Here is a 26,010-nt window from a genome sequence, read left to right on the forward strand (position 1 = left end):
GCCTCGATTTCCACTTCTGGTAAAACATAATCAGTGTTATCATGCTGTGTATCTTCATCTAATAAGGCTTTAAAGTGTTCAAACCAGTCATCTACAGATAATTCATTCTTAGGTTGTTTTCTTTTATAAGGTATTTTATTTACACATTCCCAAAATTGTTTTTGGTCATCAATAGAAGCAGTCAACTTATCTAACATATTTCTATGAAACTGTTTTTTCTTTCTATCTAACATATGTTTATATTCTCTCCTAGCTTTAACATACTCATTATTATCATCTTTACCTAGCGTTCTACGACATTTTCTCAATAGCTTACGTACATTTTGTCTAGTATTCCTACATTCCTCATCAAACCAACCTTCACGATGCTTACTGTTATCTACACTTATGCTTTTCTTCATACATGCTGCACACTCACGGATACAATCATTAAACAATCCTAAGGCTTCATTAACATTGACATCAATCAGTTCAAGAGCTGTATGCAATTTAACATGACATTCTACTTCACATAATTTTCTGTAAAATTCTTGACTATATTCATCATTCCATACAAATTTTTCTATGATCTGCACAGCATTGATTTCTCTGTTTTTAAATGAATTATCAGTTGACAATGTAATATTATATTCAACAGGAAAATGATCGGATTCATATCGATCAGCAACATGGAGTTCACACAAGTCACAAACAAAATCATAAAGGTCATTAGATAAAATAAAGTAATCATTCACACTGCATCCATTTTCACTTGAGAATGTATAGCGACCTTCCTGGTCACCATTACAAACCCCATTCAAAATAATCAAGTTTAAAGCAGTACACATATTCAACAGAGATTTACCATAGGCATTAATAGAAGTATCTTGAGAGCAACGTTTAGAAATGACAGAACAACTTTTAAATTGAGACTCGATATTTTCATTTACTGGCTGAGATGGAGACAGATTAGAGATTCGACTATTTAAATCACCACATATGATTACGTAGACATCTTCCAATTCTAATAACAAATCGGTTAAACAATCTTCAAGTACAGCAATCCCTTGATCATAATCGAAGTGAACATAAAAAGGAGAACCCTCTGGCGGTACATAAACACATACATATAAAATATTTTTAACACAGCCAAACAATCGGTTGTCAATAAGAAATGCACACATATTTTCAAACTTAACATCTAATTTACGTATATAGGGATCAAATTCGTTCCTAAATAAACAGATTATCCCTCCCGATCTTCTTCCTTGCTTTGTGAACTTAACAGCGGGTTTGCAGTGTATTGTGTAGCCAGTAAACATACTACTTTCACAGTCGTCTTCAAATGTTTCAGTGAGACATACAAAATCAAATGATGAAATATAAGAAAGAAAGTCATGAAATATAAACTTCGAATGTAAACCATTGACATTCCATGACAAAAAAGAAAAAGTTCTTAACTTATTAATGGGAAACGAATTAGCATGGTTAACAAATTGGGAAATATTATTTACAGGTATTCCGCCATTCTGTTTAATATTATGGGAAGAAGGATTTCCACATTTCCCCCTTCTATCTGTTAACAGGGCATGAGAACTTGCATTACGTGAAAACTGGTTCGGATCACGATCACAGGCATGCTCTGTTAACCTCTTGACTGCGCTGTTGACGTACGGCGTACGTCATGAAATGTCGCTCAGCAATGCTGTATTGACGTGCGCCGTACGTCATGTTACAACGTTCTATGTTTCGAGTCCCGCATTACAGAAAATACAGTCTGCTAACCATTAAATTAGCTCCCCTGATAGCTCTTTATCTCCTGAGTTCCACAAGCTAAAATTATTCATTGGATTGTCATATTTATGGCGAAAGTTTTGCAAGTTTGTACGAAGCTCAAGTTGTGTTTGCAAAGCCATGGCTGAACGCAGACAAACCCCAACACTTGCACTTGTATTGAAAGAATTCTTTCGTGATGCAAACAGTAGAGATGAAGATTGTGGACTGAATGAGACAGAACTGCGTGAAGTTGATGCCGAAGACGCTGATTTTGACAGTGCAGGGGGGTGGGAGGTGGAGTTATTGACGAAACTGAAGACAGACAAGCTCAGCTGATTCAAGATGCAGGTGGGTGTTTTCGAGGTTTGTCAGTTTATTGTTTGCTTTCTGTTTGTTGTAACAATGAATATGACTGCATTGTGTGTGTTTTGAATGTGTTAGCTGTGGTAAGTGGCTTCGTCAGTCACTGATCAGTGAATGTGAGTGAGAGTCAGTCAGTCACGTGGGTACTGTGACCATCACAGCCCAGGGGGGCGTGGCTTGCTGGCTGGCTCATTGTTGATGACAGCGTGTGTCGCTCGCCTGCAGCTTTCTGTGTGTTCGTTCCTGAGTGTGTATTGGTTTGTTGTTGTTTTTGTTATTGTTGTTGTTGTTGTTGTGTGTGTGGTGTGTGTGTGTGAGTGAGAGAGAGAGAGGGGGGGGGGGAGATGATGTTTATAAAACTGAAATCAGAGAATGATATACAGAACTGTATGCCTAAATTACTTTGTAAATGCAACACTTGTAGAAGTGTGTGTGTGTGTGTGTGTGTGTGTGTGTGTGTGTGTTGTCATTTTGTTTTGTATGAGAAAGAGAGAATGAAGGGGGTGTGGCATACCATGAACCAGTTTCAGTGTGTGTGTGTTTTGGGGGTTTGGGGGGGGGGGTGGGGTAGGTATGTGTGTGTTTGTATTTCAGCTTCTGAAAACAATGCTTCTGAAAACAATCAGAAATAAAATGGTACCATTTCATGATCTTTTTATATGTAAAAACCAAAAACCAAACCCAAAACCCAACAAACTTAGTCTTTTATGCAATGTGTTTCAGGTATGCAGCATGGTGATGATCATGATGTTCATCCTGGATCATCTGGAGTTGACAACTTGCCACAAACCTACAGCTGAAGACCAGCAGCAGCAAGACCAAAGGGCAGTAAACAAGCCTCCAGCAATTCTGGATTACAACAAAAACATGGGTGCCATGGACCATCATGACCAACAACTGCATCCCTACAATGTCACAAGGAAAACCCTGAAGTGGTACAAATAGCTGTGTGTGCATTTTCTACAAATTGCCATGCTGAATGCACACATCCTCTACAAAAAAGCAGGCAACAACAGTACACTCCTGGACTTCAGAAGGATGTAATTAGTGCCATGATTTTTGGTGACCAAGACACTGCTAAAGATGACCACGCTGTTTGTCTTGTGTGGACGACACTTCATCCCACCTACCCCACAGAAGGCCTGGCCACAAAGGAGGTGCAGAGTCTGCTGGAAGAAAGGACAAAGAAAGGATGTGGGGTTCTACTGCCCAGACTGCCCCAGCAAACCAGCACTGTGTCTTGAAGACTGTTTCTGCAAGGACCACACACTGGGTTTTTACTGGCGATAGATCCTGGGTGAGTACACCCTTTTCATTCTTTGTGTGGACTGTTTTGGTGTCTTATGCACCTGGACACTGTTGCTCAGCCTTGACAGTGTGTGTGGTTGATCACAACAGTCACAAGAAAGACAGATTGAGAACCTGGTTGATATTGTAGCACCTACATGGTGGAATGACAGTCCCAATTTTTTTTATTAATGCATTTTATGGAATTTTTCTGTTAGATTGACTCATTATTTGAACATGTGAGTATCAAAAACAAAATCTTGGTTCATTTTCCTTTCATTTGATATATACTTTTATGCACTTATCTTCAGTACTTTTTGAAATATAAGCAAATTAAAATCATTGGCGTGTTTTTCTTGTTTTTCTGAAAATTTTCTCAGCATACGCCATAGCAAAACGTACTAGCAGTGAAGGGGTTAAAGGGTTTAAATTTTGGTCCGATCCTCCGCGTGCCTCACGTGAGGTCATCAGCGGCCAGGTCAAGCTCACAGGGGAATGGTTCGGTGTATGGTTAGCATTTATTCCCGTCTTAGATTTTACCCGGGCAAAATCAATATAAACATGGGGCGGGCCAGGTTCCTATCTCACTTCCGTCAGGGAATCGTGAGAGTCAAGAATGAACTTTCGCCCATCAATAAAGAGGTGGTCATACACCATACGTGCCTGTCTCCCTTCATCCCTTGCTTTCTTCAAGTGGGGACCCAGCTTCCGCCTGATCTCACGGACTCTCCAAGTGAAGTCCTCCCCAACAAATATTTTAGTTCCCTTCAGTTTTTGTTTTGCTTTTAATATTTCAATCTTTTGTTTGTAGAAGGAACATCGAGCAATTATTGGGGAATCTGATTTGGAGTTCAATCGATGTACTCTATCAAATTCAAATGCATCTGTCAGATCAAGCTTATCAGTAATCAAGTCCTTAATCACCCCTTCACAATCTTCCCCTTCCCTTTTTAAAATGCCATGAAAAATCAAATTATTTCTTTTTGACCTACTTTCAAGGTCATCACATTTCTTTTCCAGATCATTTACTTTATCATTCAAATCTTTATTCTTCTGTTCCAGTTCATTATTTTTATGATGTAGTTCACTTACTTCATCTTTGAGGCCACTCACGAGTTCATGCAAGGCACCGTACTCCTGGCGCAAGCTGCACATTTCCTGTTTGACATCATCCAGTTTACTGTTCATGGAACTGTTCATTTCACTCAGTTTACTGTTCACAGAACTGTTCATGTCGTTCACAGTTGCCATCACATCAGCCAGGGACGGTTCCTTTGTCGAACGAGTGGAGTGTGAGCTGGAGAGCCGGGTCTGCCGCACACTGCTGGAGGACGTTGACGCACCTTGGTCAGGGTTAGGGTTAGGTCCAGGGTTCGCTTCAACATCACCACAGCTCAGGAGTAATTCACCTGAAGCCACTGTGGAAGACAAGTCACGGTCAGGAACCGTTGACTGGTCAGTACTGGCTCGTCGTCCGACACCCTCACTGATCAGCCGTGCCTGCCTCATGGTACTGCCAGACCTGGGTCCGGGGTTCAGCTCTACATCGCCACACCGTAAAAGGAGGTCACTGAAGAAAAACACAGTGAGGGCCAGTCCAACCAATACACCGGTCAGGCGTGTGCGCACTCTGAGGGTACGAAGTTGCATGGCCGCTTTCTGTTTTGCTCGTTTCGCCATGAAACTGATGAAAACAGAGACAAATCCACCGCATCGAACACGGAAATCAAGCGTGGCTGAAGGCATGGTTGCTTAGTGTCAATCATCAACGATCGTATTTGAAACAATACAGCGTAATTAACCAAAAAACGTTAATTATTTGCAGAGCACTGAGAAACACGTCCGCTTCGTGCAGGTAACAACAGCTCACCCCGTACAGTGTGGAGAATTAAGCAGAGAGGAGACAGCAGATGTTGTGATGTGAAGTGATGATCCTAACTGTCAGTGTGTGTTGTACAGTGTGGAGAATTATGCAGAGAGGAGAAAGCAGATGATCCAGGAATCCAAGTACCTGGGAGGTGACATGGAGCACACTCACTTGGTGAAGGGTCTGGACTACGCTCTGCTGGAAAAGGTCAGTTTTTCTCTTTGTCACACTCTCTCTCTCTTGAGTCATATATGTGGAGTGGTGGCCTAGTGGTAACAATCCACCTTGGAAGTGAGTGAATTTGAGCACACTGGTTGAAACCCCGCACTCACCAGTATTTTCTTCCCATCCTTGAGTGGTGGTCTGGATGCTAGTCATTCAGATGAGATGATAAACCAAGGTCCCATGTGCAGAATGCATTTAGCACATGTAAAAGAACCCATGGGAACAAAAGGGTTGTCCCTTGCAGAATTCTGTAGAAAAAATCCACTTTCACAGGAAAACAAACACACAGACAGAAAAGAAAGGTGGTGCTTTCACTGCAGTGAAGCACTCTCCCTGGGGACAGAAGCCTGAATTTCACACAGAGAACTCTGTTGTGACAAAAGAATAATACAGTACAATACAATACAATACAATACAATACAATACAATACATACAATATGATACAATGCAGTACAGTGCCATACAGTACCATACAGTACTATACATTGCAGTACTATACAACAGTACAATGCAATACATTACAGTACCATACAATACCATACAATTTATATATAAAAACTGTTACTATTATATATATAAATACGTGTGTGTGAGTGCATGTTTATCGATAGGCTGGCAGGCAGGGTATGTTGCAGATAGTTTGTTTTGTGAGTTTGTGTGGGTGTATATGTTGTGTAAGTTTCTCTGTCAAGCTGTATTTATTTGCTTGCATGGACAGGTACATAGTGTGTTGGAGCAAACATAAGACTGACTATATTTGATAAGAAGAAGTCCAGTTTTGTAAAATATAATTCCTAATATACCTTCGTTACAATAAGTTTGAATTGAAAAAAATGTGTCAGCTGGTGAGAGCAATATGTTTGACTTACTCATTTTCATTGAACAGTATGCTATAATTCTGTTAGTCCATAACAGGAAATTTTCCAAAACAGAAGTTTACTTCTGGATTTTAAGGATGGACAGTTTAAATTTGTACAGGTGGTACATTTATTAGCGCTACAGTTATGATGTATTTTTGGCAGGTTCGAGCAGAAATCAATTTTAAGGAGAAGGAAGATGAAGAACAGATGGAGAGTGCATTCACACAAACCAAGTGAGTAGCTTTACTCATGTCATTAGCTTCCTTTATGCATGAAATAGCATGTAAATGAGGTCAGCAATTTGATACAGAAACACTTGACTGAGGGGGGCTTCTTCTCTGAAGACCTTGTACTGTCCAGCTCTCCTTAGAGTTTCTTATCACTGAGACTTGGGTAAGCCATTGACTTTCAGGAACAGTCTGAATGACGTTCGGGAAAAACTGAGTGACACTGGGAAAGACTAGACTCTCGGGTTCCGTGGGTTGGCAGCCAACCTTACCCTTTATCAAATTGCCTCGAGTTCCACATAGAAGGGATGCTTCCAGGATTCACCGAAAGGGGGAGAGAATGATGAATCCATCGTCGCCAACTGAATCATGACTGGAAATGGTAAACGGACTACGATTTCAGAACTGATGGAATTCCCATGTGTCTGTGGGCGGAAATTCTCCACTGAGCGTGGCATGAAGATCCACAGGACCAAAAAGGGTTGTATGAAGAATCTGATGAATACTCGGCAGTGCACTGCACCAGCAGATAAGATGGAAAACCAAGGCCAGGATTCAAACCACAGTGCCAAGGACATCCATGCTGATAATTCAGATGAATCATTTGTACAAGATCTTGAAGCCAAACACCAGAAACTAAACTTGCCATCAGCAAGTGCAGAAACGGAATGGGAAGAGTTGGACCATAAAATAGTCCGAAAACTTAATGCGCTGATAAGAAAGAGCACCTTAGAACACAAGTTAGCCACCTACGGAGATATCGTGTACACAATGTGTCGGAAAACCTACGGAGTGAAAGAACCAAAGACAAGAACACTTCAAAAATCTAGATGACAATGAGAAATGGACGACATCTAAAATGCAAAAAGAAAGCTGAAGAAAAGGATGAAGACTGCTTTAGACTTTTGAGAAGCAGGGCCTACAGAAACTTTGGAAAGACCTGAAAGCAAAGCACAGTGCCCTCAGAAAAGCAGAAGCAGCATGGAGGAAAAGGAGCAAAAAGAAGAAGATACAAGACTGCTTCTTCTGAGACCCCTTTCAGTTTGCCAGGAAACTGTTCGAGCTTCCCAAATCAGAGACACTCACAGTGGACAGAGAAACACTTGAACAGCATCTCAGGAAAATGTATTCCGATCCACGAAGCAAGAAACCACTAGATCTCAAGGGTTTGGTTCATCCCAGGAAACCAGAGAAGACGTTCAGCAATAAACCACCAACCCTTGAGGAAGTACAGAAAGTGGTCAAGAAAGCCAGGGCCAAATCATCACCAGGGCCAAATGGAATACCGTACCTGCTGTGCAACAAATGTCTTAAAGTGCTTGAGTGGCTCCACAGAGTGAATCTGAAGATCAGTGACCAGTGGATGATAGCTGATGGTGTGTACATCCCGAAAGAGCAGAATTCAAGTACCATCAGCCAGTTCAGACCAATATCGCTCCTGAATGTCGGAGGAAAAATCTTCTTCTCTGTCATGGCTGCAAGACTGACAAAATAGCTCACAGAAAATGAGTACCTGGATGTGTCAGTCCAGAAAGGTGGCATCCCAGGAGATCCTGGCTGTGTAGAACATGCCACAATGATTTGAGATGCAATCCAAAGAGCAAAGGCAGAGAAAAAGAACCTTGATGTGGTATGGCTGGATCTGGCAAATGCGTACAGGTAAGTTCCACATGAGATGATCCAACTGGCTCTCAAGATGCCCCATGTACCAACGAACATCAGGGAAATGCTGAAGAAGTACTTCCATGGCTTCTCAATGCGGTTCAACACCAAGGAATACACACAGATTGGATCAATCTGGAAGTGGGCATAGCCATGGGCTGTGCAATTTCTCCAATCCTATTTGTGCTGGCAATGGAAGTGATCTTGAAGGCCTCAGTGAAGGGAATGGATTGAGCCGACCTCCGTAACGGATACCAGATACCTCCTTTGAAAGCCTTCATGGATGACACAGCAGTCCTCTCATCGAAAGAGGATGACGCCCGTGAAGTATTGAAGCAGTTGGACAAGCCAGTTGCCTCAGCCAGATGAACTTCAAACAAAAGAAATCATGGAGCCCCTCCCTGCGTAAAGGAAAGGTAGCTGAAGTGGCCACATTCACTGTAGCCAACCAAGCCATTCCAACGGTGTTAGATGAACCTGTCAAGAGCCTTGAAAGATGGTATGATGAGTCCCTGAAAGACACAAAAAGAGGAAAGGAAACCAAGCAGACAGCAGAAGAAGGCCCTGCATATCATAGACCAGTGTGGCCTTCCTGGCAAATACAAAGTGTGGTGCCTACAGTCTATGCTGATACCAAACCTCCTGTGGCCTCTCCTGATATATATATATCAGCTGTAGCACAGTCGAGTAGATTGAGGCAAATATCAACAAGTACACACACAAATGGCTTGCTGTCCCACCTGGTCTCACTGACATGGCACTCTACTGTCACTAAGCAAAGCTGAGGCTACCTCTGAAATCCTTTGTCGAAGAATACAAGGTAGGGAAGGCAAGACTTCTCAGCATGATCGAAGACTCAGGAGACAGTATTGTGAGATCCAACCAACCCAAGCTGAAGACTGGCAGAAAATGGAAAGTCAGGGAGGCAGTCAGTGTAGCGAAAGAAAGTCTTAAGATAAAGGAAATAATAGGACACACCCAAACCAGCTGACAAGGCCTGGGATCAACAAAGATGGAATGGTGGTCCAAGGCAAGGGGGAAAGCAAAAAGAGACATGATTATACATGAGATCAAGAAGGAAGAGGATGATGAAAAAGTCCAGAAGGCAGTCCAGCAAGGCCAGCAGAGGCAGTGAACAACATGGGAAAATGCACTCCAAAAAAGCCTCAGCTGGAGCAACATGTGAAACATGGCCTCTCTGAGGATCAGCTTCATCCTAAGATCTGTGTACGACCTCCTTCCCTCGAATACAAACTGGATGAAATGGGGGAAAGCAGATGACCCTGCATGCCCACTCTGCTATGGCAAACAAATAGTGGAACATGTCCTCAGCTCATGCAGTGTGAAGCACCCACACCACCAGAAGTTCCAGTAGAGTTCCTCTCTGCAGAAGGCAATAAAGTCTGGCCAGGAACAGTTGTAACATCTAAAGCATGGAAATGTGGGCTGCTTGATGGTACTGACGATTGGGAATGCACAGCTGACCTACCAGAGGGGAAGAAACACCCGGAAATCATCAGCAAGAGCGGCATGAGACCTGACACAGTACTCCACTCCAAGGCAACGAAACAAGTGATTCTGATTGAGCTCACTGTGCCATACAAAAGCAGAATGGAGAAAGCCCACATCTACACAGTTAAATTTCCCAACTCAAACTAGGCGTACGATGGCTCAATGGTTAAAACTTCTGCCAGAAAAGGTGACTCAGTCCAGAAGAGGTGACCACCTTGGAGGCGAGGGTTTGAACCTGCTGAGGATCAGGAAAAAAAGAAAAAAAAAAAAAAAAGGCCGCAATAAAAGGGCATCCAGGAGTCATAACTATCACAGCTTGTTGGCGATCTCTGTGCGTCCTTTCCTTCACCCTTTCTCTCTCTCTTGTCTCCCCCCCCCCCTCCCCACTCTCTCCCTTCTCTCCTTCACTACCCCCTCTTTTTCGTGTGTATGTTCACCTTAACACCGTGCTTATGCATGTGCATCTCTGGGATATGTGTGTGACATGTTCCTGTTATTAAACATTTATTTAACTCTGAGCGAGTTCAGAAATTTATGTAGTTAGGGGGGAAGGATTTCGCTTTGCTGTCGATGCCAAACTCTCTCAAGAGACGGGTAGCCATGCCAGCGTGTTAGCTGTTAGGTGCCGTCTGGTAGAAGTTGTAGGGTGTTTCCTGGTCATCCCCTTCTTCCTGTATGGGTCTGTGTTTTCTTCCTGGGTCAGTGGTGTGCCTCTGTATTTACCTGGTGACAGATTTTCCTGTCAGTTTTTCTTCCCATGCCACTGCCTTCAACAGAACTCCAGGGTCGACACTGGAACAGTCTTCGTTCCTCTTTAATTTTCCTCACACCTGCTCCCACTCCCACTCCACACTTCAGTGCCCCATTCCCACTTTCCCTCTCACCCCATTCTACCTTAACCCTCAAGTCTACAACAACGATCTTCAACTGTCGGGGGAAGTTTGCGCCAGGTGGACTCTGACAGTGTCATTAAAATGAACTGGTGCCGCAATTGACTACATAAAACTATTATGTTGAAACTGAAATGGAATTGTGCTTTAGTTAGATGGGGGTTATCATTGTGTGTTTGATTTATTTAGAGTGATCACAAGTAAAGAACCGAGCTGAACTTTTCTGTGTCTCTGTGTTTGTGTTGTCGGGACGTTAGTCTGGGAAGGGTGGGGGTTGATGGGCAACCCCTTACGGGTTGCGACAATGACCTGTGTGCGGCCTGGCCCCCGTATAGTGTAAGGAGTTAAGAGCCGAAACACTTGAATGAGGGGGGGCTTCTCTGAAGACCTTGTACTGTCCAGCTCTCTCAAGTAGAGTTTCTTATCACTGGAAAATGAACGAGCTCAGTCACTTTAATTCCTTAGCCAGCCCTGTTTAACCCTTTCACCGCCAGTCAGTTTAGAGTGCAAATTAACCTTGTGCAGGAACCACAGAAAAGATGGTGTCTAAGAATAGCTGGGGACTCCCCTGTGATGTGTGGGAAAAAAAAAGGCCAATCCTACCACTGAAAATTAAGAGCATTAGGTTAATGCACAAAAGGCCCATCATCTGGTTGCATTTCAATGACATGGGTGCTTTACCTAGCTGGTGCCGAAATGCGACCATGGCGGTGAAAGGTTTAAAGGAGTGTGTACTCTTTGCACTTCCTAAGTCTTCTGAGCAATGGAAAATGTTTATATCAGTGCTTTTACTGATCTTTTAAGATTTTTAAGGGCAGCTAATCTGACCCCCCTTCAAGCTTTGTCCAGATAGGCCTGTGATTTTTTATAGGGAACACAAGGTGAATTACTGTTTGTATCTGTGTATGTGAATATTTCTTCATTCTGACCTGTGTGAGAGAGAGAGAGAGCGTGTGTTTGTGTGTGTGTGAGTGTGTGTGTGTGTGCTAGTGACTCAAAGCAAGGACAAGTCTAGATTCTGTGTTACATATTGATGAAACCCACACAGTACATGTTAGCCATGATTTTGTAATGTAATGTACATGAATTGAGACAAAAGAATCTTGGCAGTGTGTATGTCTTTTTCATCAAGGTCTGGGTCTTCAGACCAGTCCGGTGTGTAATTTTGTGGATATTCTGCACTTTTCAAGCATAAAGGGTAATCATGGTTATATTTTCTTTGCCTGTTACAACTTTTGAATTGAAACCATTTTATGTGATCATGCGAATTTGTATGATAAATTGAAATTACAAAAAATGTTTTTGTAACAGGGAAGAAGAGGATCCTGAAGAAAAGATTCAGTTCAAGACGAAGCTTGGTAAGTATTGACAAAGCTTAGTAAGTATTGACGAAGCTTAGTAAGTACTGTTTTGTTGACGAAGCTTGGTAAGTATTGACGAAGCTTGGTAAGTATTGACGAAGCTTAGTAAGTACTGTTTTGTTGACGAAGCTTGGTAAGTATTGACGAAGCTTGGTAAGTACTGTTTTGTTGACAAAGCTTGGTAAGTATTGACGAAGCTTGGTAAGTATTGACGAAGCTTAGTAAGTACTGTTTTGTTGACGAAGCTTGGTAAGTATTGACGAAGCTTAGTAAGTACTGATTTGTTGACGAAGCTTAGTAAGTACTGTTTTGTTGACGAAGCTTGGTAAGTACTGTTTTGTTGACAAAGCTTGGTAAGTATTGACGAAGCTTGGTAAGTATTGACGAAGCTTAGTAAGTACTGTTTTGTTGACGAAGCTTTGTAAGTACTGTTTTGTTGACGAAGCTTAGTAAGTATTGACGAAGCTTGGTAAGTAAATCTTAGTAAGTACTGTTTTGTTGACGAAGCTTGGTAAGTACTGTTTTATTGATGAAGCTTGGTAAGTACTGTTTTTTTGTTGACGAAGTTTTATTGACGAAGCTTGGTAAGTACTGTTTTGTTGACGAAGCTTGGTAAGTATTGACGAAGCTTGGTAAGTACTGTTTTGTTGACGAAGCTTGGTAAGTATTGACGAAGCTTGGTAAGTACTATTTTGTTGACAAAGCTTGGTAAGTACTATTTTATTGACAAAGCTTGGTAAGTGTTGACGAAGCTTAGTAAGTACCGTTTTGTTGACGAAGCTTGGTAAGTACTGTTTTGTGGACAAAGCTTGGTAAGTTTTGACAAAGCTTGGTAAGTATTGACGAAGCTTGATAAGTACCGTTTTGTTGACGAAGCTTAGTAAGTACTGTTTTGTTGACGAAGCTTGGTAAGTACTGTTTTGTTGATGAAGCTTGGTAAGTGTTGACGAAGCTTGGTAAGTACTGTTTTGTTGACGAAGCTTGGTAAGTATTGACGAAGCTTGGTAAGTACTGTTTTGTTGACGAAGCTTGGTAAGTACTGTTTTGTTGATGAAGCTTGGTAAGTGTTGATGAAGCTTGGTAAGTGTTGACGAAGCTTGGTAAGTACTGTTTTGTTGACGAAGCTTGGTAAGTACTGTTTTGTTGACGAAGCTTGGTAAGTATTGACGAAGCTTGGTAAGTACTGTTTTGTTGACAAAGCTTGGTAAGTACTGTTTTGTTGATTAAGCTTAGTAAGTATTGACGAAGCTTGGTAAGTACTGTTTTGTTGACGAAGCTTGGTAAGTGTTGACGAAGCTTAGTAAATACTGTTTTATTGACGAAGCTTGGTAAGGCCTGTTTTGTTGACGAAGCTTGGTAAGTGTTGACGAAGCTTAGTAAGTACTGTTTTATTGACGAAGCTTGGTAAGGCCTGTTTTATTGACGAAGCTTGGTAAGGACTGTTTTGTTGACGAAGCTTTGTAAGTACTGTTTTGTTGACGAAGCTTGGTAAGTATTGACGAAGCTTGGTAAGTACTGTTTTGTTGACAAAGCTTAGTAAGTACTGTTTTGTTGATGAAGCTTAGTAAGTACTGTTTTGTTGACGAAGCTTGGTGAGTGTTGACGAAGCTTTCCTGCATCATACCTGTCCTTGTGCACATCTGAAAGGTCAGAAGTTTTCAGATAAGCCTCCCTCAATTTTATATTGGCCTCTCTAGTTGTCATTCTGCATGTTCCACACTGGCTGCTTGGGGATCTTTGTCTGCATGGAAGAGTATTTCTTGTGGCTTAGTTTGATGTGCATGGTATCCTTCAGAGCATCAAAATAATCTTTCATTTCTGTATGCATTTTTAATTATTTACTACTTCATGTGAGTGTGTACAAGTTGAAGTTTTAAGTGGGTTTTAAGCGTCACCTTAGCCATTTCTAGGGTGTGCTGAGAACATAGCCATGTGGTTGGAAAAGAACATTGCCATGTAATTGGAAAGCATTTAATTTCAACACAACTGCACGTGTGTGATGTTCTCCAGCTATCAAACTGATAATGATTTGTAATATCACGGAGCATGATTTTAGCTGTTAGCTTGTTGCTCTGCTGTTTTAAGTATGTAGATGTATGGTAAAATTATGAGTTCTGAATGAAGGTTTGTTTTAACCAACAATACCATGATTGAGTGGTCTTCTTGTTGCTTGCAGGACGCAACATCTACCGTGTTCTGTTCAAATCAAAGCCTCCTCAGCGCAATGAGCTGTTCTTGCCCAAGCGCATGGCTTATGCTGTGGACTTGGAGGACGAGTATGGTGACTTTGATGTTCCTAACACTGTCATCCGCAGCAAGGCTGACTGTCCAAGTTTGGAGGTGGGTGAACCAAAAGAATGCCTGCTGCAGTTTTTGATGTATTCTGTGGATCTACATCTGTATCTCTTCCGTGTATGTGTGTGTGTGTGTTATGTGTCTGTCTGACATATTCAGGCATGAGATTTTTCCAGAGGCCATTTTTGAGATTCACGTAAATCCGTTGAGAAAATTGGAGGGGTGGAGGGGGGGTGAGGTCTTTTTTCTGACCCACGAAGGTTGCACAAACGTTGTCCGACCGATCGACCAGACAGACCCACAGCGTTTGCTAAAATACCCCATGTTTGGGAAAGCGAACCAATTGAGAATAAGTGTTCCGCTGCTCCTCTGTCATCATTCAGCTTATCCGTATTCGGTCGGAATTACAAAACTCGCTCACAGGCTTCACGACTTGCAAAGATGCCTGATTTCGTCCATCGTCTTCAGTCATTGACAAAATGAGAAAACTCACAAAGGATTAGAGGATTTTTGCAGCAGAGATTGATAAAGGAGTGAATAATAAGTGGAACTGGGTCTGGCAAGATGAGATCGTGAAAACAGAAGTGAAGAATATAAAAAAAAAACTTTACCAGTAGGCGACTGACGTCATTCACAAAATGGTCATCACGGGCAAGGCCAAGTGCGATTGGTGTCAGATTGTATTGGTGCAACTCTTCAGTCTAGGCACGGAAATCTGTTTTCACATTTGCATTAAAAACGGAGCGTCCGTTTTCTAGAAGAAAAAAGAAAGAAAGAAAGCCGAATTCGGATGGGCTGTTCTATATCGTTTATCGATGATCTGTCAAAAATGAAAACAGAACGCTCTTTCGAAAGCGTCTTTTGTTGACCCCTTGAGAGGCGATCCAGTGACTTGTCAGAGCACTAAAATCGAAGTCCGAAAGTTTCCTAACGCACTGTGAAAAGCACGCACGCGTGCACATGCACACACATGCCGTCGATCACACACACACACACACACACACGCGCGCGGCACAGACATTTGATTACGCGCGCGCGCACACACACACACACACACACAAACTTGCGCGCATGCACAGGTACATCAGTGTGCGCGATCTCCGTCCCTGTCAAGCCACAAGGTCCGTGGGTACATCTGCTTGACCCTCTCGGTTCATTCAACAGAAGCTGCACTGTATGCACAAGTAACATTCAGTGTTGCGATTGAAACAGAAACTTTGTAGCAACTTATTGCCTCAGTGCTTTTTCTGACACAGCGGATGCTTCTGTAGTACAGGCTGTTCATGGCAAGAGTCAGTGTATTTAGATTTGAGACCTATTGCTGGCCAGATTACCAAAGTTACACACGCACGCACAGACACAGAGCTGAATTGAATGTGCGCGCGTGCACACACACACACACACACACACACTTTGAAAACCCCCCAAAAAACACATGAATGCATTCACATATACACATACTCTGTTTCTTATTTTATCTCTCTCTCCTTCACACATGCACATGTGCACACATAATATTATGAGCACTCACACAATCACACAGAGCTTAATAATACGCACATGCTCTCTCTCTCTTTCAAGCACACACACACGGAGATTGAACACACACACACACACACACACACACACACACACACACACACAGAGAATTGTATTTAAAGCAATGCACACATACAAACTTGCACTTTTCCCTCCCACCTTCTCCCCTCTCTCTCTCTCTTTGTCCCTCTCGCCCTCTTTCTGTCTGTCTGTCTGTCTCTCTTTCTTGCATATACACACAGAGTTGTATTGAAAACACACACACACACACACACACACACACACACACACACACACGGAGAGCGGGATCGATTGAATTTGAAAGCAGTGCATACACATGCACAAATACAACTTGCATTCTTTCCTCCTACCATCTCCCCTCTCTTTCTGTCTGCCTTCCTCTCTGTTTCTCTCTTGTTAACACACAGTTGAATTGAAACCACACACACACACGCTTGGGCACACTCGCGCTCGCATGCTGTCTCTCTCTCTCTGGATCCACTATTTTCAGAGGAAGAGAGTTGATTTCAGAGAGAAAAAAGTCTCCCCAAACCCCCGCCCCCCTCCTGCACACTTCACTTTCATGATTTGCTGAGGTACCACTCCCCTCTTTCTTGAGTCTCCTACCAGTGCTGAGAGAAGGAGGGGGCTTGGGGGGGAGAGGGATATGAAACCACTGTCAATGACTGTGGCAATTTTGGCATTGAGCCAAGACACTGACCACTTGCTCCAGCTGAGAATCCTTGACTGCTTGAAAGGGATATAACCAGTCACAGAGTTGCATTGAAACCACACACACACACGCACACGCACGCACATCCACACACACACACACACACACACGCACACACGCACACACACATGAGACACGATTTTGAAAATCATGCCCCCAAGGCTGACTTTACAGGTTTGGAAGCAAAAACACTTCAGTTTGGGAAGAATTTGACAGATTTTTTGTCTTCTGTGGGTTGGAATACCTCAGCAGCATTGGTGGGCTGCAAGTGCAGATTTTATGGTTTGAAATTGAGAATAACCTTCAGCTTCGGAGGGCTTTGCCCCCAGACCCCCACCAGGGGCGTTGCCCCATGGACCCCCACTGGGGGCCTTCTGCGGTCCCCAGGCCCCCACCTTTCAGACTCAGTCACAATTTCTCAATCTCATGCCTGATATTGCAAAGCATTTTGAGCTGGTTGAAAGCATTATATAAATATACTGTTATGTTGTTGTTGCTATGGTTATAGTGTGGAATACTTCTTTTCTTAACTATAAGATACTGACATGATATTTCAGCAGTGATAAAGAGTGTGGTGTGTTTGTAAATGCCTGTATGTCAGTGTGTGTTTGTGTGCACTGAAACTGATACTGTGCATGTACGAATGCATGTGCTGCTTTCTTTTTTCATTATGTTTCTCTCAAAATGTAAGTCAAAATTCTATCAAATGTATCAGTGGCTGTTTTACATATTGGTTAAACTGCTTAAAGTTCGGTTTCACAGGTCTTGCCCACTTGTAAGGCCTGATTGGACAGAATGAGTTAGCTATTTGCAAAGAAAATTTTTTTTTTTAAAAGTTTTATTACTGATGAATTATTGATCAACAGTAATATATGTATATTGTTTTTGTTGACAGACTCCAACAACCCTGACAACCAATGACATCGTCATCAACAAGCTGACGCAGATTCTGTCCTATCTTCGACAAGGCAAACGAGAACTAAAGAAACTGAAGAGGAAGGAAAAGGGTCAGAAATCAATTCTTTTTTGTTTTTAGAATTAATTGTTTATATTTTTCCTACATGTCCTGTTTTTCTTTGGATGGGCAACAGGGATAGAGAAGTGTGTGTGTCTGTGTTTGTGTTTGTGTGTGTGTGTGTGTGTGTGTGTGACTGTGTGTACATACATGTGTTTCATTCTGGCATATTTAAAGAAACAAGACAGAAGATGAAGAAATTAATGGAGAGGTTGGTGTATGATATGAAACTAATGTGTTCATCCTACCAACTTTGGGTTGGTGATGTGCTCATCAAGGTTTAACAAGGGAGGCAAGGCCTTCAAGACTCACTTATATTACACACTTAGAAAGAAAGATAAATCAAGAATATGAATAAGATTAGATTAAAAGATTTTTTTTTAAACCTTGAAATGTGTTCTGTATTTGCTATTACAAAGCTTCGGGTGAAAAAAAGGCATAAAAGCAGATTTGAATCAAGCATGGTTGGGTTGAGAGTAACACAGCGCTAATCTGTTTCTACAGATGACATTCAAAAATTGATATTTCAATATGTTTGGGTTTTTTAGCATGAAATATTGGTTACAGTATTCAAGGTGCAAAGGCTGTTTAAATCATGTTAATTTGGTATATCTGGAGCATTTAAGAAGTTCTTTAAAGTCTGTGGGAGAGACGTTACCATCGCCTCAAGCGCACTGCAAAATGTGACCATTTTCTCCACATCTGTGGAGATTGTGTTTGACAGGCTTAGTTACCAGCAGAAACTACAGCATAGTACATTCAGTTTCTCTTTTATGTACGTTCTAGTTAATTCAACATCCACTTTGAAATATTCATATGCAGTAAAAACGTTGATGATGTAGTTACTGTCACTGTATGTGTTCTGTCCAGAATTTGTATTTTTCTTTTCTTTTTATTGCGAACAAGAAAAAATGAGGTCATGCTGGCTTCGAACCAAACCATTTTCTGGATTCAAAATAAACTGTTCATGATCCAGAAATATAGTTAATCAGGAAGACTTACAACCTATTATTGGTATGAATTTGAAAATTTGTCCCCCACTTTTTTCAGTCTGAATTTGGTATTGGCATAGTATTTCTAGAGCAGATGACAGACACTATTTCCAGAGAAAATTACAATGTGAAAGTTTACCATGGACACAGACATACATACAGACACACACAGACACAGACACACACAGACACATGTACACGCACACACACACACACACACACACACACACACACACACAAATAGAACACTGGATTATTACATAGACTCACATTGTTTACACATGTGAGCCATGAAAACTGAAGGCTTGGGCACATCTGGTGTTATGTTGGTTTTTTCATTTTTGTTCTGAATTTGTAAATACTTCCTATTTTTCAGTTGAAATAGCCCTGTTGGAAAAAAAGTAATTCCTTCAGTTATAAACATTTCCAGGAATTCCTTCAGTTATAACCATGTGCCAGGAATTCCTTCAGTTATAACCACGTGCCAGGAATTCCTTCAGTTATAACCATGTGCCAGGAATTCCTTCAGTTATAACCATGTGCCAGGAATTCCTTCAGTTATAACCACGTGCCAGGAATTCCTTCAGTTATAACCATGTGCCAGGAATTCCTTCAGTTATAACCATATCTCTGCTGACTGGAAATGCTGGACCAGAACATTGTGCTTTTCTTTCATGTTCTCTTTCTTTCTGGCTTTTTCTTTTCTTTCTGTTGTCTTTTTGTTTCTCTTTTTCTGTCTTAATTGATCGGCCATCTGTATATTGCAGAAAATCATTTTTGTGTGTCATAATAGCATTTATTTTTTATGTTTTTTGTTTAAAAAAAAAAAAAATCTGGTGAAGAATTGGCCAGAATGGCCAAAACTGAAGGCATATCTTATGCTGTCTGTTATAATTGTAACAATGCTTACTTTTCTTTTCTTTTTTTGTCTTTTCTTTTTCAGATTAGGAAAGACATATATAATATATATATATATATATATATATATATATATATATATATGTCACGACCCCCTTAGGGAAGAGGTCAAGAGCTGTTTTAAAAACTAACACCCACCCCAGTTCACCCAACAACACAAACACAGAATACAGATGTTCTCTTCCATACAAAATTTATTCTCTCCCGCTCTCTCTATCCCAAGCACTCAGGTGAAAATTATATGTATTAAATAATAGTATTTTGATTCTGATCTTTGTACACAACCATACACACACCAAAAAAAAAACCAACGACCCAGACCGGCATACATATTCATGTTCAGTGTAGCGTTTTTGCCGGCTTCAGAAAGCTTCCCTCTTAACCTCTTTACCCCCAGGACGCTCAGCACTAATCACCCCTGAAATCTCATGCCAAGGCGAATAACTCTTGCGATTTTCGATAGTGGGTAATTATAAACATTGGTTAAAAATATAATTACCTTCTTTTGTTGCACATGTTTATTTTTCTTGCATTCTACACATAATAAAGTTGCAAAAGAATTTTTGTTTCCAGGCTCATGTTGCTTTGTATTTACACACACACACAAAAAAAATAAATGTGTCAAATTTGATGGTCAACTTTGAAAAAAATTCTTTTAATTACAGTATGATTTTCTTTGAAATAAGTTCATCTGTTCTGCAGTGACTTCTAACACATCTTCTTTTTATTCTTTTTCTTACTCATCTTGAATTCCAACAATGAACATGCTGATTTTTATGCTCTTTTAATTTTGAGGGATGATGTGTTTTCTATGATGGTTGGGAGAAAAACAACATTAAACAAACAAAAACAAAGAACAAACCTACCTCACATGTAATTTCTCCATAATGAAAAGAAAAATAGAATCCATTTAACTAGCAAAATGAGGAAGATCATGCAGAATGTCAATAAGTATCAGTGCAATCAACAACTGACCTAATCGATTCTGCCTTCTGGCAATCGATTTATCATTTCGGAGGTCCGGCGATTGATTCACGATTTCGGAGGTCCGGTGATCAATTCATGATTTCAGAAGTCCAGTGATCGATTCACACTCAAGTACCAACTAGACTCTCAATATCGGTAGAACTCAGTCAGTGGATGTCTAGGTCACTCAGTACGATCGACTTTTACAAAATTCTCATGCATAAATCATGTTCAGATTAGTTGTTCGGATTACACTACTACGATCGACAGTCATTGAACTCATCTTGCAACTTTGAAACTTCAGAACTGTACCGAATCAGTAGTATATTCCATTGAACTAGCACAATCAGGAAGATTGTGCAGAACGCCACTAAATATCATTGAAATCAAGACTAACTGTAGTAACTCACTGACAGTATCGATTTCGAAGGTCTGGCGTTTGATTCATGATTTCGGAGGTCCAGCGATCAATACATATTCGAGCGACCAACTTCACTCTCATTATCGGCAAAACTCAGTCAGTCAATATCTAGGTCACTCAGGTCAGTCAATTTTTACAAGATTCTCATGCAAAATTCATTAAAACGGTTCAAAGTCATCTTCAGATTTGGTTTTCAGATTACGCTAAAGCTCTCGGCAATCATCAAACTCACCTTGCAACTTAAAAAATTCACAACTTTGTCAAAATTCAAGCAAATCAGACTCTGAAAAGTCCAAAATGCATGGCAGGAAGTGCTGAAAACGAGACTGTGAAACTTGCAAGAGTCTTGTTTATGTAAACAGCAATGGCTGCACCCTTAGTAAGCACATGTTTAGACGGCGGTACCGGGCAGGTTTGGGTGTTACACTGCAAGCCGACATTGGGCGGGTTATGTGTATAATGGTTAAAGGAAAAAAGAAAAACAAGACAAAACCAAAAAAAGTGACACACGGTTCCAGACGCACGCCAGTGGACGCGTGGCGCAGAAGTCAGACCAAAGGCACAAGCCCTCAATCAAAAGGCCTAGGTGCCAGGACTCGGCATACAGTGCCAAGCAAACAAAGACCCAGGCCACAAGTCAAAAGGCCAGGAACACAGAACACCAGTCACAGGGCAGGAGGGGGTGAAGACCCAGGACACCAGTCACGACCCAGGACGTCAGTCACAAGACAGGAGGGAGTGAAGACCCAGGACGTCAGTCACAAGACAAGAGGGGGTGAAGACCCAGGACTCCAGTCACGACCCAGGACGTCAGTCACAAGACAGGAGGGGGTGAAGACCCAGGACTCCAGTCACGACCCAGGACGTCAGTCACAAGACAGGAGGGGGTTAAGACCCAGGACACCAGTCACGACCCAGGACATCAGTCACAAGACAGAAGGGGTGAAGACCCAGGACACCAGTCACGACCCAGGACATCAGTCACAAGACAGGAGGGGGTGAAGACCCAGGACTCCAGTCACGACCCAGGACGTCAGTCACAAGACCGGAGGGGGTGAAGACCCAGGACTCCAGTCACGAGACAAGACGGGGTGAAGACCCAGGACGCCAGTTACGAGACAGGAGGGGGTGAAGACCCAGGACTCCAGTCACGAGACAGGACGGGGTGAAGACCCAGGACTCCAGTCACAGGACAGGAGGGGGTGAAGACCCAGGACTCCAGTCACGAGACAGGACGGGGTGAAGACCCAGGATGCCAGTCATGAGACAGGAGGGGGTGAAGACCCAGGACTCCAGTCACGAGACAGGAGGGGGTGAAGACCCAGGACGCCAGTCGCGGGACAGGAGGGGGTGAAGACCCAGGACTCCAGTCACGGGACAGGAGGGGGTGAAGACCCAGGACGCCAGTCATGAGACAGGACGGGGTGAAGACCCAGGACATCAGTCACGGGACAGGACGGGGTGAAGACCCAGGACGCCAGTCACGAGACAGGAGGGGGTGAAGACCCAGGACGCCAGTCGCGGGACAGGAGGGGGTGAAGACCCAGGACTCCAGTCACGGGACAGGAGGGGGTGAAGACCCAGGACGCCAGTCATGAGACAGGACGGGGTGAAGACCCAGGACATCAGTCACGGGACAGGACGGGGTGAAGACCCAGGACGCCAGTCACGAGACAGGACGGAGTGAAGACCCAGGACTCCAGTCACGAGACAGGAGGGGGTGAAGACCCAGGACACTAGTTGAAAGCCTGGGACCCAGGGCACAGGACACTGGCTGGGCGGGATGAAGATCCGGGTCACCAGACTAAAGGACTGGACCCAGGACACAGCGAGAGCCGCCACAGGCAGTGTACACTAACAACCACCACAAAGACACGACGACGACACACAGAGAAACACAGAAGTGGCTCCAATGGAGGACAGGTGGCCCTCACTTCAAATGGTGCCAAGACGTTGGGGTAGCTACCCCACCAACAATGGAGATGACCTGTACACTACGGCAGTCAGGCTACAAAAGCCTCGATTATTGTTGCTGCCCAACAATATTTCGCACACGCTCAGGTGAACTGAGTAACATGTAATTGGTTTGTGCGCAGTGTGAGAATTATACGCGAACTGAAGGATGGGAGGAGGAGGAAAAGTGAAAGGAGAGGGTGGAGAAAAAATGAGACGGGCCACATGCCCTAACTGTTGTCACAAGTTGTGACAGTTTTTTTTTTTTTTACATGTTTTTGTTTATGAAATGTTTCCAAGCCTTGATATGTCCCTGAGCAGTCGACAGTGCTTTAAACAATAATGATAATTGCTTTAAGATAGATTTGATGTTTGTAGGGTACATGTGTGTGTACATTGTGTCAACAGGCAAACTGAAAGAGGAGGACAAACCGAGAGATAAAGGAGCACCACTGGAGGACAGGTATGTTACATGAAGGTAACACTTAAGTGCACTCTTTTTTACTGCCCTAACCCTAACACTAACCCCAACCCGAGAGATAAAGGAGCACCACTGGAGGACAGGTATGTTACATGAAGGTAACACTTAGGTGTACTCTTTTTACTGCCCTAACCCTAACCCAAACCCAAGAGATAAAGAAGCACCACTGGAGGACAGGTATGTTACATGAAGGTAACACTTAGGTGTACTCTTTTTACTGCCCTAACCCTAACCCAAACCCAAGAGATAAAGAAGCACCACTGGAGGACAGGTATGTTACATGAAGGTAACACTTAGGTGTACTCTTTTTACTGCCCTAACCCTAACCCAAACCCAAGAGATAAAGAAGCACCACTGGAGGACAGGTATGTTACATGAAGGTAACACTTAGGTGTACTCTTTTTACTGCCCTAACCCTAACCCAAACCCAAGAGATAAAGAAGCACCACTGGAGGACAGGTATGTTACATGAAGGTAACACTTAGGTGTACTATTTTTACTGCCCTAACCCTAACCCAAACCCAATAGATAAAGGAGCACCACTGGAGGACAGGTATGTTACATGAAGGTAAAACTTAGGTGTACTCTTTTGCTGTTCATTTTCTTTTCTTTTAAGAGGTCTCTGCACAGGCACACAGAGGGGAGGTAACATACTAAGGGAGGTCACTAGCTGCACTTATTTTCAGTTTCTCCACACAAGCAGGTAGTAGTTTGCACATGACCGGAATCGGGCACCTGCCTGAGTCTTTGCCAGCTGGTCACGGTACGTATGTTAGATACAACGAGATTCAAGGGATATGGATTTATCATCTGTCAAGCATCATGTATTGATGTATCTTGGTAGCTTTCATGATTCAAATGGATGAATATCAAGAAAAAAAAATCTGTCATCTATTTCTTGCACAAACGTACATACACAGATACAGGCTTTTATATTCATGCACATGTTTTTGTATTTAGATACATAAGAGTGTAGTTCTCAGATGAACCTCTTCTCCCCACTTCTGTCCCCCCCCCCCCCCCCCCCACATCTCACGGTCACCCATGCTTGTTCTCTAAATGAAAATGAGTTCTTAAAACCCATGCTTGTTCTCTAAATGAAAATGAGTTCTTAAAACCCATGCTTGTTCTCTGAATGAAAATGAGTTCTTAAAACCCATGCTTGTTCTCTGAATGAAAATGAGTTCTTAAAACCCATGCTTGCTCTCCAAATGAAAATGAGTTCTTAAAACCCATGCTTGCTCTCTTAATGAAACCGAGTTCTTAATTAAAAGCAGGTTCATATCGTATCAGTTGTACGTTTGCATAACTCATAGGGTATAGAAAAAAAAAGACAAATATGCATATCACATGGAAAAAGAGATAAGAAATATAACCTGAGATTTCAGCTTCTGAGCAAATATTTTGTCATGATGTCCCGTGTTTGATTCTGTCCTGTCCAGCATTTACGGAGAAATAGGGGAGTACCTGCCATCCTTCGCCAAGCCAAAGGACAAGAGGGACAGGAAAGACAAGGATCGGGAGCGGGACAAAGACAAGGATCGGGAACGACGTGACAGGGACCGAGACCGGGACCGGAGGGACTATGACCGTGAGAGGGACCGAGACCGCCGAGACCGTGGCCGAGACCGAGACGGGGACAGAGACCGGGACAGGCAACGCAAATCTTACTTCGAGAAACCTGCTGAAGAGGTGAGGGTGTGGAGAGATGGTGTCCATTCAGTCAGAAGATTTGTATTGTAGGCGAGTGTATAGCTAGCTGTGTGAATGAAGCATTGTAGAGGAGTGTATAGCTGTGTGAATGAAGCATTGTAGAGGAGTGTATAGCTGTGTGAATGAAGCATTGTAGAGGAGTGTATAGCTGTGTGAGTGAAGCATTGTATAGAGGATTGTATAGCTGTGTGAATGAACCATTGTAGAGGAGTATATACCTAGCTGTGTGAGTGAAGCATTGTAGAGGAGTGTATAGCTGTGTGAATGAACCATTGTAGAGGAGTATATACCTAGCTGTGTGAATGAAGCATTGTAGAGGAGTGTATAGCTGTGTGAATGAAGCATTGTAGAGGAGTGTATACCTAGCTGTGTGAATGAAGCATTGTAGAGGAGTGTATAGCTGTGTGAATGAACCATTGTAGAGGAGTGTATACCTAGCTATGTGAATGAAGCATTGTAGAGGAGTGTATAGCTGTGTGAATAAAGCATTGTATAGGAGTGTATAGCTGTGTGAATGAACCATTGTAGAAGAGTGCATAGCTGAGTGAACGAAGCATTGTATTGAAGAAGAGCGTATAGCTGTATGTAATGTGCAGCACTTTCATGCCAAGGGTGTGTTTTGAAAATGTAGAAACTAGATAGGTATGACATATATTGATATGACTGTGTGGTTTGTGTATGATTGTGATTGCATTGGATTATATAAATTAATTTTTTTGTTGGAACATTTGCACATTTTTGTTCTTACTGTTATTCATTCTTCATCCGGTTATATTCCAGGCATGCTTAAGTTCTGTGCATTGACATTGATAAATCATATATGGAATGATTCCTTTGTTTTTTCGATGAGGAGGAATTAAGGGAAGATTTTTTTTCCTATGCCTGTGCCTTTCAGGATGAAGAGAAAGACAAGCCTTCCCAGTCTGCCAAAGATCTGGTGCGCTCTATCAATGACAAGTTCAAGGCAAGTAATT

General features: G+C 42.4%; 1 protein-coding gene across 1 annotated transcript in view; it reads left to right on the forward strand.

Moving 5' to 3' along the window:
* LOC143283809 (protein Red-like) overlaps positions 1–26,010 on the forward strand; it is a 45,810-nt gene that overhangs the window by 13,527 nt on the left and 6,273 nt on the right. Inside the window, exons 7-14 of the mRNA XM_076590180.1 lie at positions 5,365–5,479; positions 6,521–6,591; positions 11,961–12,007; positions 14,187–14,350; positions 17,473–17,584; positions 23,251–23,305; positions 24,766–25,015; positions 25,932–26,000. Coding sequence (XP_076446295.1) covers positions 5,365–5,479; positions 6,521–6,591; positions 11,961–12,007; positions 14,187–14,350; positions 17,473–17,584; positions 23,251–23,305; positions 24,766–25,015; positions 25,932–26,000 — 883 coding nt within the window. The remainder of the gene's footprint in view (positions 1–5,364; positions 5,480–6,520; positions 6,592–11,960; positions 12,008–14,186; positions 14,351–17,472; positions 17,585–23,250; positions 23,306–24,765; positions 25,016–25,931; positions 26,001–26,010) is intronic.

This window comes from Babylonia areolata, chromosome 7 (assembly GCF_041734735.1).
Source record: "Babylonia areolata isolate BAREFJ2019XMU chromosome 7, ASM4173473v1, whole genome shotgun sequence".
Taxonomy (NCBI): Eukaryota; Metazoa; Mollusca; class Gastropoda; order Neogastropoda; family Buccinidae; genus Babylonia; species Babylonia areolata.